The 14,011-nt window shown below is 45.6% G+C and overlaps 1 protein-coding gene across 2 annotated transcripts in view; it reads right to left on the bottom strand.

Moving 5' to 3' along the window:
• LOC140187166 (regulator of G-protein signaling 9-like) overlaps nucleotides 1–14,011 on the bottom strand; it is a 93,151-nt gene that overhangs the window by 27,468 nt on the left and 51,672 nt on the right. For both annotated transcript variants that reach the window (XM_072242181.1, XM_072242180.1), the window contains exons 10-13: nucleotides 7,469–7,498; nucleotides 4,034–4,095; nucleotides 2,263–2,376; nucleotides 1,686–1,801 (exon numbers count right to left, since the gene is read on the bottom strand). In XM_072242181.1, the coding sequence (XP_072098282.1) occupies nucleotides 1,686–1,801; nucleotides 2,263–2,376; nucleotides 4,034–4,095; nucleotides 7,469–7,498 (322 nt within the window). The remainder of the gene's footprint in view (nucleotides 1–1,685; nucleotides 1,802–2,262; nucleotides 2,377–4,033; nucleotides 4,096–7,468; nucleotides 7,499–14,011) is intronic.

The following is a 14,011-nucleotide window of genomic DNA, read 5'->3' as shown; positions in this document are numbered from 1 at the left end:
CGTCAGCAGTCCGGGTTCAATTCTGCCACTCTTGTAAGGAGTTTGTACGTTCTGCCTGTGACCAAGTGGGTTTCCTCCCAGTGCTCCTGTTTCCTCCCACAGTCCGAAGATGTACATAGGTTAATCAGTCACAGGGGCGTAATTGGGCGGAAGGGCCTGTTACCGCGCTGTAAGGCTAAATAATTTTTTTTAAATATTGCACTAAATACAATAACTGGCACAGAAACAAGTCTCTGGGCCTGGCCTTAGTGTATGCTGCCTGGCCTCAGTGTATGCTGTAGTATGATTGGAAGACCGAGCCTGGCCTCAGTGAATGCTGCGGTGTGATTGGCAGACCAGGACTGGCCTCAGTGTATGCTACAGCATGATTGGCAGTCCAGACCTGGCCTCAGTGAATGCTGTAGTATGATTGGCAGACCAGGACTGGCCTCAGTGTATGCTCTAGTATGACTGGAAGACCGGGCCCGGCCTCAGTGAATGCTGCAGTATGATTGACAGACTGGGCCTGGCCTCACAGTATATTACAGGGACAGAGTGGTATTGATACCACAGCTCCAGTGACCCGGGATCGATCCTGATCTCCACCGTTGTCTGTGTGGAATTTGCATGTTTTCCCTGAGAACAGGTGGGTTTCTCCTTGATGTTCTGGCTTCCTCACACTCCCCAAAGTCGTGCAGGTAGGCCCTGGTGTCGGTCAGTGACAAAAGAACCAGATTGGGAGCTGATGGCGTGTGAGACTATAATTATGTGGAAATAAGGAGTGGTTGTTGGGTGGCGGGGTGGAGCTACGTCTCTCCCAAAGGAGGTGTAAGGTGCTCCTTCCCTCCACTAGCCTGCAGGTCACCCTTGTAGCACCTGCTTAGCCCCCGATCAGGGTGACATGAAGCCATGGGCTCAGGTGATGGATGGTCATACGAGCAGCTGGTGCATATCACAAATCCTGGTTATGCGACCACTGACGCCAAGCAGACAATCTCTGAAGAGTATTGATAATGGCTGGGGTCTCCTGTCTTGTAAAGACACTGCCCAGAAGGTGGCAGTGACAAACCACTTCTGTAGAAAAATTTGCCAAGAACAATCCTGGTCATAGGAAGACCACGATCGCCCAGGTCATACGACACGGTATAGAACTAATAAACAAAGGAGGGGATGGGACTGATTCAGGACATTGCTATAAGGGAGCACAGAGCAGTCAAGACCACTCCTACACTACAGCCGATTCTACCCTAGTCTCCAAAGACTCTCCCCAATCCCCCCACATAAGCTAAGTTTTTCTTTATAGGGTGAATGATAGGTGAGTGGAATACACTGCCAGCGGTAATGGTAGAGGCAGATATATTAGGGATGTAATTAAGACAGCCATATGGATGAAAGAAAAATAGGAGGCCTATGTGGGAGGGAAGGGTTAAACTGATCTTCGAGTAGGTTAAAAAGTCAGCACAACATCGTGGGCCAAAGGGCCTGTACTGTGCTGTTCTATGTTCTACAAAGCTGACCACAAATTATAAATACAAGAGATTCTGCAGATGCTAGAGATCTTGAGTAACACACACACAATGCTGGGGATCTCAGCAGGTCAGCATCTATGGAAGGGAATAAACAGTTAGCGTTTTGGTCTGAGACACCCTGCCATATCTCTCCTCCTCGCTCCTTTAACCGAATTTAACCGAGCTGCGCGTACGTACCGCTGAATTCCTTCTTGAGGAAGAGCTCGAAGTTCTGCCGGCCCCTGGGGTCCCTCATCAGCTCGCGGAAGCTGAACGTCCACCTCTCCACCCGCAGCCTGGTCGGGTTCTCCACCCTGCGGAGGGACAACAAACAGGCCTGAGACGAGCCGCAAGCCCCAACAATTCCTGCCGGCCTCCAGCCGTAGGAAGTGAGCTAATACACTTCAGGGAGCAGTGTCTCAGAAAGGCAGCGTCCATCATTAAGGACCCCCATCACCCAGGGCATGCCCTTTTCTCAGTGATACCATCAGGGAGGAGGTACAGAAGCCTGTAGGCACACACTCAGCGATTCAGGACCAGCTTCTTCCCCTATGCCATCTGTTTCCTAAATGGACATTGAATCCGTGAACACTACTTCACTTTTTTAAATATATATTATTTCTGTTTGTGCATGATTTTTAATCTATTCAATATACATGTACTGTAATTCATTTATTTATTCTAGATTATGTATTGCATTGAACTGCTGCTGCTAAGTTAACAAATCTCACAACACATACTGGTGATAATAAACCTGATTCTGATAACTACTTACATCGGGGTGTTGAGTTCCCAGATCATCGTATCATCAGTAATCCAGGGGTTGCTGGGAAGGCACCCTGACATTATGGGGTCGTGGGTGAAATATTGCTCACAATATTTCAAAATCCTGAGGGAAGGAGGAACAGTAACAGTATTAATCCTTGCCACAGTACAACTCAGACCATAAAATTATTGCACGTCAAAGTAAGTGCTGTACCTTCCACTGAATGTTAAACTAATGTATATAATATATACCAAGATGAAATATATCACATCTACATATTTCCTGTGCATTCTTACTAATTTTACGCAATTCGTAATGTTACGTAATTTTACTCATTCATAAGGCCAGTGATGTTGTGGGGATGGAACTGGACTCTCTGACGGTGGTGCCTGAAAAGAGGATGCTGTCCAAGTTGCATGCCATCTTGGACAATGTCTCCCATCCACTACATAATGGACTGGTTGGGCACAGGAGTACATTCAGCCAGAGACTTATTCCACCGAGATGCAACACTGAGCGTCATAGGAAGTCATTCCTGCCTGTGGCCATCAAACTTTACAACTCCTCCCTTGGAGGGTCAGACACCCTGAGCCAATAGGCTGGTCCTGGACTTATTTCATAATTTACTGGCATAATTTACATATTATTATTTAATTATTTATGGTTTTATATGGCTATATTTATACTCTGTTCTTGGTTGGTGCAACTGTAACGAAACCAAATTTCCCTCCGGATCAATAAAGTATGACTACAACTATGACAATATAACTTCGCACATCCTGATTTGTAAAGAGTATTTCCTTTTGAAATATTGTGGAATATTGGTAGCTCAGGCTGGCTATTTGGTTAATCACCAAGCTTGGCAAAATGTTTGCAGATGTTTTGGCTCTAACTGAGAAGCAATCATCAGTGCGCCATTGAGGGTGTTGTCGCTCAGAATGCCAGTTTATATACTCCTCCAGGGTTGGTATTCTGAGGAGACAACACCCTCAACTGTGCACTGATGATGGCTTCTCAATAAGAGCAGAAACATCTGCAAATGTTTTGCCAAGCTTGGCGATCAACCAGACTTCCAAAGAGTATTTCCTACGTAAACAGTCACATTGCAGTCACACTATCTCACCAGTGGTGGCACCTCACGACACCCGTCTGTGCACTCACTCCCTTACACTCTGGCTCATCTAATGTAGGTGCAGTCATGGGGTGATACAGTACAGAAACAGGCCCTTCTGCCCCAACCATCTATGCTGACCAAGGTGTGTATCTAAAGAGTCCTATTTGCCTGTGTTTGTCTCAGCCAGGGGTTCCCACACTTCTTTGTGCCATGGACTCCTACTATTAGCCGAGGGGGTCTGTGGACCCTAGGCTGGGGGTTCTAGCTCTAAAACTTTCCTATCCATGAACCTGTCTGAACATTACACCTGTACCTCCCCCTACCCCTCCAGTGGCAGCTTAGTCCACGTACACACAAACCACTGCGCGAACAAGCTGTCCTCAGATCCCCTTTAAACCTTTCCCCTCTTACCTCGGAACCCATCCTAACATGGGAAATAGACATTAACAGTCCACCCTCTCGATGCCCCTCACGATTGTATAAGCCTCTGCGAGGTCACCCCTCAGCCTCCTTCACTCCACAGGACTGAACCCCCACCTGCCCAGTCTCTCCTAAGACTCCAGACCACCAGCGTTGCTTCAACTTCCTGAGCAGACCTGCAAACAGTGAGGAGTCGAAGGAAACAGCAGCAGCTTAACACCTCTCCCAAGTGAAGCAGGTACTTACCCTCCCAGTGAGACGGAGGACTTCACTCTGGACCTCACCAGCGCTTGTTGATAGTACATGATCTAACACAGAGAAACAACAGTTCCCATAAGGATTGTTCCATAATGCTACAAACTCAGGGATTTATACAACATATACAACAGTTCATCTCTGTGTGACTGGAGAACACACATCATAGTACAATAGTCTCTGCTTTATTATTCCATACATTATTATCCCATACATTATATTAATGTATATTTATTCCATACATTATTATTGTACATCGGTACGCTATTTTTTTATTTTAACACTATTACTATTCAGTTTTTATTATTAGTTATGTTTGCACACTGCTAAGAGTGTTTTTAAATGTTGCTGATGTAACAAAAGAATTTCTCACTCAGGATCAATAAAGTATTATTATGATTATTACTTAAACTATAGGCAGGGCGATAGCGTAGCGGTTAGTGTGACACTACTTAGTGTTGGCACGTGGCGAAGTGGTTAAGGCGTCGGTCTAGTGATCTGAAGGTCACTAGTTCGAGCCTCAGCTGAGGCAGTGTGTGTGTCCTTGAGCAAGGCACTTAACCACACGTTGCTCTGCAATGACACTGGTGCCAAGCTGTATGGGTCCGAATGCCCTTCCCTTGGACAACATCGGTGGCATGGAGAGGGGAGACTTGCAGCATGGGCAACTGCCGGTCTTCCGTACAACCTTGCCCAGGTCTGCGCCCTGAAAACCTTCCAAGACGCAAATCCGTGGTCTCATGAGACTAACGGATGCCTATATCTACAGCGACAGTGACCCAAGTTCAATTCCGCTGTTGTTTGTACGCTCTCCCCGTGACCGGCTGGGTCTCTCCCACATTCCAAAAGACATATGGATTACGGTTAGTGAGTGGTGGCCGAGCTATTTTGGCGCCAGAAGCATGACGGCGCTTGCGGGCTGCTCCCTGCACATGCATTTCGAAGTACCTGTATATGTGTCAAATATCTTTCGTCTAAAAGCGTTTCTGAACTAATTCCTGACAGCAGGTCAAACCCAGCATGTGTGGCCTGAAACTCTGTCCCTGTGATGCCGCTGCAACATGTTTCTCATTGCACTCGAACCTCAACGTACTGGTGCACCGGAGAAGAGACTCGACTTGAATCCAGTTTCACAATCCAGACACTACAAACTTGGCACCACTGAAATAGACTGCCAGCTTTTAGGAAGAGATGGGCTGTTATCAATGCAGTCCTCACGGGAGGAAATGTGTGGAGGCTGGAGCTAGGCAGGGACAGCAACAGAGGACTCATGAAGGGGTTAATCGTCTTAGAAAGTAAATAAGTGTCCAAAGGTAGGAGCCTCTATCCGTCACAATTAACCCTTCCTGACCACAGGAGCGAAGCTAGCAGATTGGCAGACAGCTAACATGGTACGATTGGTTAAAAAGACTAAATCAATTAATTACTGGCTTGTTAACTTCAGTGGTGTGAAAACTATTGCAACCAATGAAGATGGACAGTATAAAAAGGGGTGGATTAACCAGGGACATTCAACACAGACTGGACAAGGGAAGGCTGTGTCTGACAAAACCAAGATAACAGGGAGGGTCAACGGGGGCGGGCGGTGGTGTAGTTCTCAAAAGCTTTGCTAAAGTCTACACAGATGTAAAGTCTACCTCTATGTAGATTTAGGCAAAACTTTAGACCAGCTACCATATACAAGTCAGTCAATAAAGTGAAATCCCTTGGAGAGTGGCAAATTGGACCAGAATTGGCTCAGTGGCTGTAAATGGAAGCCTCAATACTCAGTCTCCCCTTTCTGGAATGGTTTATATCTAAGTCAGTGACGAGGTTTGCTGAGGGTATAACAATTCTCTGTGATTCACGGGGGGGGGAGGGAGGTTTGGACTGCAGGAAGCTGAAATTAAATGCTGGAGACACTCAGCATCTGTGGGGAAAGAAACAGCATAATGCTTTAAGTCTGGGACCTTGTGAAATCCGTTTCTCTTTCCACAGATGCTGCCTCGCCTGAATAGTGGTTCCGGTGTTTTTGGCTTTTATTTCAGATTTATAGCATCTGCTGTTATTGTTTTTATTTTCAGGGGGATTTAGATGGCCAGGTGAGTGGGATAGGAAAGTAACAAGTGGAATTTAATCGAGAGGAGCGTGAGGTGGTGTGTTTGCGAAGGAACCCCATTAAATGGGAGAATACCAAGTGGTGTGGAGAGACAAGATAAGGGAGTCAGATTGAAAGTCCAGGGATCCTTAAAGGTAAAGAAGGAAGCTACAGGGAAGGGAATATTTTCCTTTGTTAGTGAAGGCATTGGGTTGAACGCAAGAACAGGGAGGTGATGCAGCATCATACATCACCAGTTAGGCTTGAGTGCTGGCTACAGGCCTACTCACCATTTTACAGGAGAAACCTAATTAGAGAGGGTATGTAGCAGATCTACAGAGATATTGGTGGACACAGACCATGAGGCCAGACTTGAAAGGCTGGGAACTTCCCATCAGACCATATGGCATAGGATCAGAATTAGGCCATTCAGCCCATCTAGTCTGCTCCACCATTCTATCGTGACTGATTTACTATCTCTCTCAACCCCATTCTCCTTCCCTTGTAACATTTGATGCCCTGACTAATCAAGAACCTATCAGCTTTCACTTTAACAACACCCGATGACTTGGCCTCCACGATCGTCTCTGGCAATGAATTCCACAGATTCGCCACCATCTGGCTAAAGAAACTCCTCCTCATCTCTGTTCTAAAGGGACGTCCTTCTATTCTGGGACTGTACCATCTGGTTCTAGACTACAGGAAAGGGCCTTTCGACTTTGCAACAAGGGAAGTTGAGCAACATTCCCTCCAATTTTATTTTTTACAGCTGCACAGACCAACCACTGCTCTGAGCGGGAAAATTTTACACAGCCTAAAACCTGTGTGGCACTTTATGTAAAAGAAAACGCAAGCCACGCGGCAACAAAGGCTACGTGCACGGGAGCATTTCAGTCACTGCGCAGCCGCACACCACAGAGGGAACAGTGAAGTTGAGGGAGGACTCCACTGAGGGGTGGGCAGTCTACTTTTGGAGGACTTCTTTCCCTTACCACAGAGTTCAAAACATGAGTAACGCGGTGTACGGAAGGATTGGAGGGGAGATGATGGAAATGCCCTCACTCCAAGGGAGCTGGATGTCTGAAAAGGTAGAGAGGTAAGAACACTCACCACTTTCACACATAGCTAGCTGTGTGCTTGGAGAGACAGGGGTACAGACCCATAAACCAGAAAACCAGGATTTGTTCCCAACAGACACAGGTGTGATGGGCTGAATGGCCTCCAGTCACATAAATTTCCTTTAATTCTATTTTGGATTAAATAAACCACAACAATCTGTACTCCCGTCTGAATTTTACAGGAAATTGCCCTCCCTGGAAATGAACCAACGTACAAACCACAATACCTACCTCCCTCCTGTAAGAGTCATAGGTCTTTCTCTGGTGGAGAAAAAGAATTGCGAAGTAATTAATGGTAATGTAACAAAAAGACATCTTCACATGCAGTGTACGGGGCCAGAACGGAGATCTGACTTCGGGTGTTCTTGACTCTGCTGACTACTTCAGTGCTAGTGCTCTCTGTGAATGTTAAATCTGTTTGCAATTAAGCTACTGAGTGTGTGCAAAAAATTATCTCTTACTTTTTTTAATTAAAGGCATTTGTTGGGGAACTTTGAGTTAAAGGCAGGAGTTACTGGAGAATTTTGATCTCTGACTTTGGGAGTTGTGGTGGCAGTCCAGTACAGTGAGTTTTTAAGCAACCACACACACACACACACACACACACACACACACACACACACACACACACACACACACAAAATGCTGGAGGAACTCAGCAGGCCAGGCAGCATCCATGGAAAGGAGTGTAGCTGACATTTTGGGCCAAGACCCTTCAGCAGGACTGGAGAAAAACAGATGAGTAGTCAGAGTTAGAAGATGGGGGGGAGAGGGGAGGAAGAAACACGAGGTGATAGGTGAAACTGGGAAGGGGGCAAAGTAAAGAGCTGGGAAGTTGATTGGTGAGAGAGATACAAGGCTGAAGAAGGGGGAACTAATAGGAGAGGACAGAAGGCCATGGAGGAAAGAAAAGGGGGAGGTGCCTTCTGTCCTCTCCTATCAGACTTCCCCTTCTCCAACCCTGTATCTCTTTCACCAATTAACTTCCTAGCTCTTTACTTCACCCCTCCCCCTCCCGGTTTCACCTATCACCTTGTGTTTCTTACTCCCTCTGCAACCTTCTAACTCTACTCCTCATTTTTTTCTCTCCAGTCCTGCTGAAGGGTCTCGGCCCAACTGTACTCTTTTCCATAGATGCTGCCTGCCCTGCTGAGTTCCTCCAGCATTTTATGTCTGTTGCTCAGATTTCCAGCATCTGCAGATTTTCTCTTGCCAATGAGTTTTTAAAATGTACTTATCTATGGGCAAATCTAAATAACGAGCCATAAGTTACCCTACTGCAATAAAATATGGGTCTACAACTAATTTCTATAGGGGAATAGGAGTTCAATAGGGGAAAAGAGTGTGAAGTAATTCACTTCTGAAGGTTGAATTTGAAGGCAGAGCACAGGGTTAATATAAGAATTCTTAGCAGTGTGGAAAAACAGAGGGGTCTTGGATTAGGAGTCCATAGATCTCTCAAAGTCACTGGGCAGGTTGACTGGGTAGTTAAGGTGGTGTATGGCGTGTTGGCCTCTGTTAGTCATGGAACTGAGTTGGTGAGCTGCAAAGTAAAGCTGCTGCTCTATAAAACCCTGGTTAGGCCACGCTTGGAGTATTGTGCGCGGCTCTGGTCACCTCATTATATAGGAAGCTTTAGAGAGCGTGCAGAGGAGATTTACCAGGATGCTGCCTGGGTTAGAGAGCATGTCTTATGAGGATGAATTGAGCAAGTGAGGGCTTTTCCCTTTGAAGCAAAAGAGATGAGAGATGGCTTGATAGAGGTCACAAGACGAAAAGAGGCATAGATAGATTGGACAGCCAGCACAATTTTCCCAGGGTGGAAATAGCTAATACAAAGTACATAATTTTAAAGTGATTGGAGGAAAGTATAGGAGGGGACGTCAGAGGTTATGTTTCATTTACACAGAAAGTGGTGGGTGCATGGAACATGCTGTCACGTGTCTTTGTAGAGGCAGGTACATTCAAGACATTTAAGAGACTCTTAGATAAGCACACAGATGAAAGAAAAATGGAGGGTTACGTGGGAGGGAAGGGTAGGATTGACCTTCAAGAAAGGTCAGTTTAACGTGGTGGGCTGAAGGGCCTGTACTGTTCTATGTTCTATAAATTCTCTACACACCGGAACAAACACACTGAATATATTTTTTGACCAGACTGTTGTGTGTAGGGTGTGGAGTGCGGGGATTGGGCAGGAGGTAAATTAGTTTCCTATTGATTAAGGTTCATCAAGGCCTATTGTTACAGCACAGAACCGGCGAAATTCACACAGAGAAGAGGGAAGTGCCTGAGGAATTTTAGAGTCACAGAGCACAGAAACAGACCCGGCAAAACACAACAGCAGAAAATCCCCTAATATCATCTTCAAAACAGACATCTTCGAAAGGCGATGCCTCAAAAAAGCACCATCCATCATTGACGACCATCACCACCACCACCACCCAGGACATGCCCTCTTCTCATTACTACCATTAGGGTGGAAGTACAGGAACCTGAAGACACTCTGTCAACATCTTAGGAACAGCTTCCTCCCCTCCATCATCAGAATTCTGAATAGTCCATGAATTCATGAACACTACCTCACTAATTTTTGCTCTGTGAATTCATGAACACTACCTCACTAATTTTTGCTCTGTTTTGCACTACTTATTTAATTATATAAAATACATAAATATGTTATTCTAAATATATACCTATCAGGATCAGATTTAATATCACTGGCATATGTCAGTGATAATAGACCTGATTCTGAAATGTTTTAGTCTTTCCTCTGTCTACTCTGCCCTCTGCTAGTGGGAAGAATAATCGGGGGAGACAGTGATCACCACAAGAGGGCACTGCAGCTGCCCATTCCACATACATCCACCACCCCCCCGCCAGCTGGGTTCCAGTGGATTCCGGCCAAATTATAGCTCTTATTCGCACGGCTCAAATCTTGCAAACAATCCACAAAACAGCTGCAGAGTCTGGAAACCCTGCTTCAGAGACCTGATAAATAATCATCTGAAAATCCTTTGCCAGAAACAGATCGTTATCCTTAATGCATTTAAACTACTTAAATGGATTGAGTCTTGGCATAAGCCAATTTTTGCAGCAGCTGATAATTTTTAATCAGGGGGCAAAGGCTGCCAGCGATCGTTAACAGTTTTACAGAATCCAACCCTAGTCATCTGCATATTCATACATATGGATGAATTAATAAGGTTGTATAGAATAATTACAGTGAAATTTTCTTTGTAAGACAAAGATACGGAGATGTGGAAGGGCGTGGATGGCGGGGGTAGAATCGGAACTCTTAACAGGAGAGAGAAAACGGAACCCACTGAGAGTGAATCAGGTGACAGAAACAATCTGGGCAGAGCAGGGAAATGATACTTTGATGAAATGTCATAATCTGGACCGCTGACTTTCTCTCTCAAGGGTGCTGCTGACCCCATGAGTCTTTCCAGAATTTCCTTTTTTATTTTGAGTTTCCCATGGGGAGAAAAATTCCCCTTCCCCCCCCCCTCTTTCCCATGGAATGGTTTCAAATTCATCACGTTTCGAATCAGCTCTGTCACAGGCTCAACCCATCCCACCATCGAAGACATCTTCAAAAGGCCATGCCTCACGAAGGCAGCGTCCGTCATGGAGAGCCCTCGCTATCCATGCACTCCTCTCATTGCTACTATCGAGGAGCTGGTACAAGAGCCCGAAGACCCACACTCAATGACTTAGTCACAGCTACGAGATTTCTGAATGGAGGAGAGGGAAGAGGGAAGAGGGAGGAAGCCAGAGGGAAGAGGCAGAGTGAGCTGGGCAAGAGAGGGGAGAAGGTGCTGAGACAAACCTGTAGGGGAGCCCACTGATATCTAATGAGAGAAAGGGGAGGTGGGGTAGGTCAGGGAGAGAGACAAGGATGCTACACAGTAAAAGATGGTGGTCTTTTGCCTGATGAGAGATCCGTAGATTTGGAGAGGGACAGAGACAGCACACTAATGGACAGGAAGAGTGTGAATGGAAGGACAGTCTGAATGAAGAGTCTGCAAAAGAACAGAAAAAAAATAGAGAGATTTAGTTGCTCGGACTTGCTATCTGCGGCTCTGTACAATAGTACACAGATACTAGGCACAAACTTTACAATGTCAGGCAGCATCTATGGAAATGAATAGACAGTCGACATTTTGGGCCGAGACCCTTCATCAGGTGAGGAGATGAGGAAAGCGGTCAGAGTGAGGAGTAGAGAAAGTGGGAAGGGTGAAGGAAAAGAATTACCGGGAAGGAAAAATTGATGTTCATGCCATCAGGTTGGAGGCTAGGCAGATGGAGTATGAGGGGTTGCTCCTCATCACGGCAGCAGAGGAGGCCGTGGACTGACATGTCGAAACGGGAACTGGGATAGGAATTAAAATGGTTGGCCGCTGGGGAGTTCCACTTTTTGCGAATGAAGCGGAGGTGCTCGACAAAGCGGTCCCCCAATCTATGTAAAGTCTCACCAATGTAGGGAAGGATGCATCGGGAGCACCAGATACAATAGACAACGGCAACAGATCCGCAGGTGGAGTGTTGCCTCATCTGGAAAGGTTGTTTGGAGATGGCATGAACATCCATTTCTCCTTCTGGTAATTCCACACTCCCCCCTTCCCTTTTCTTGTATTCCCCATCTGGCCTCTTACCTCTTGTCCTCAACTGCCTATCACCTCCCCCTGGTGTCCCTTCTCTTTCCCTTCTTTCCATGATCCACTTTCCTTTTCTATCAGATTTCTTCTTCTCCAGCCCTCTGCCCTTTCCACCCATTACCTCCCAGCTTCCTTTTTCACCCCTCCCCCACCCACCTGCTTTCACCTATCGCCTTCTAGCTACCCTCCTTCCTCTTCCTCCACCTTTTTATTCTGGCATCTTCCCCCTTCCTTTCCAGTCCTGATAGAGGGTCTCAGCCCAAAATGTTGACTGCTTATTCCCCTCCATAGATGCTGCCTGACCTGCTGAGTTCCTCCAGCATTTTGTGTTGCTTTGGATTTCCAGCATTCTCAGAATCTCTTGTGTTTACAGACTTTATAAGATCAAAGTTTAAACTTATAAGGTCAGAGTGTTATCATTGATCATGTGGTGCGCTGCGGGTGGTTTCCCGATCTGATTAGTTCCACAGCGCCTCACACCATCCTCCAACGTCTGATTTCTCAACCATCATCTTGTGACATTAGATCTACAGATCGTTAAGCGTTTGTTCTGCAGTTTGAAGACTTCACTTTCACCATTCAGTGAGATACTGGAGGTCCGTGCTGAAGTTTGGGGGATGACGGAAAGGGTCATCACCTGACAGCACTTCAAGGTCAAAGTAAATCTCAAAGTTCACAGTACATTGATGATCAAAGTACATACAGTATACTGTACGTCACCAGATACAACCCTGAGAGCAATGTTCTCTCAGATTTCTTTTTACAGCTCTGAGCAGCAAATTTTTACATGGCCTGAAAACTGCATGGCACTTTAAATGTTTTTTATTGTAATATGCGTATTACGGTGTTGGCGTTCAGTGGGCTGGTGATTTATTAACAATGAATTACTAACTTCCATTCTGTGTTTATTGTTGCAATTTGTAGCGCTGTTGTAACTTGAAACACTGACAATGTAAATACTGAAGGTGGAAGCTGAAATATTTATTATTTAGAAAATTTATGGATTATATTCATTAACAGTTATTACAGGATATTTCACAATTATATTAATATAGATTTCAACATTATATTAGCATAATTTCAAAATTATATTAACATTATATAAAAGCAAATTCCAGCTGTGTGGCAACAAAGGCTATGTGTGCGGGAGCATTTCAGTTACTATGCGGTCACGTACCCATGCAGCTTCAAGGGAACAGTGCCTGAGATTCACCTTCTTGCAGGCATTGATGGGAATGAAGAAATACTACAAAATTTGTGAAAAACTATAGCTTAACTATAAGATAGCACGGGGCTAAGCACACGGCCTTGTGGTGCATCTTGCCGATGGCGATTGTGCAGGAGATATTGTTGCCAATAGGAACTGACTGGTGTCTACAAGTGAGGAAGTCGAGGATTCAGTTACATAAGGAGGTATCAAGGCCCAGGTCTAGGTGTTTGGTAAATAGTTTTGAAGGAATTATAGTGTTAAATGCTGAGCTGTAGTCAATGAAGAACATCCTGATGTATGCATCTTCACTGTCCAGATGTTTCAGGGCTGAGTGAAGAGCCAATAAAAATGGCATCTGCTGTTGACCTGTTGTGATGGTTGGCAAATTGAAGTGGATCCAAGTCGCTTCTGGGGCAGGAGTTGATATGCTTCATCACCAACCTCTCAAAGTAAAACACTTCACCACAGTGGATGTGAGTGCTAGCATCACTCAGGCAGGTTACCTCAATCGCCTGGGTAGTTGGTCCCTGCTGTCTGGACACTGTGCTTCAGAGTGCCCTCAGTTAAAGGGCCAGAGCTGTGGCTCCCACTGACTTTCACTGCAACCCCTCCCCACCCTAAAAACAACATGTATGTACACCCAGTGGTCACTGAGTGTACGTTCATGGTCTTCTGCTGCCACTTCAAGGTTTGACATGTTGTGCATTCAGAGAGGCTCTTCTGCACACCACTGTTGTAACGGGTGGTTATTTGAGTTACTGTTGCCTTCCTGTCAGCTTGAACCCATGGCCATTCTCCTCTAACCTCTCTCACTAACAAGGCATTTCACACACAGAACTGCTGCTCACTGGATGTTTTCCTTTTCCACACCATTCTCTCTAAAATCTAGAGACTGATGTGCATGGA

The sequence above is a fragment of the Mobula birostris genome, chromosome 24 (genome assembly GCF_030028105.1).
Source record: "Mobula birostris isolate sMobBir1 chromosome 24, sMobBir1.hap1, whole genome shotgun sequence".
In the NCBI taxonomy this organism is placed as follows: domain Eukaryota; kingdom Metazoa; phylum Chordata; class Chondrichthyes; order Myliobatiformes; family Myliobatidae; genus Mobula; species Mobula birostris.
The sequence above is the reverse complement of the archived record's forward strand: the minus strand, read 5'-3'. Positions and strand labels throughout refer to the sequence as shown.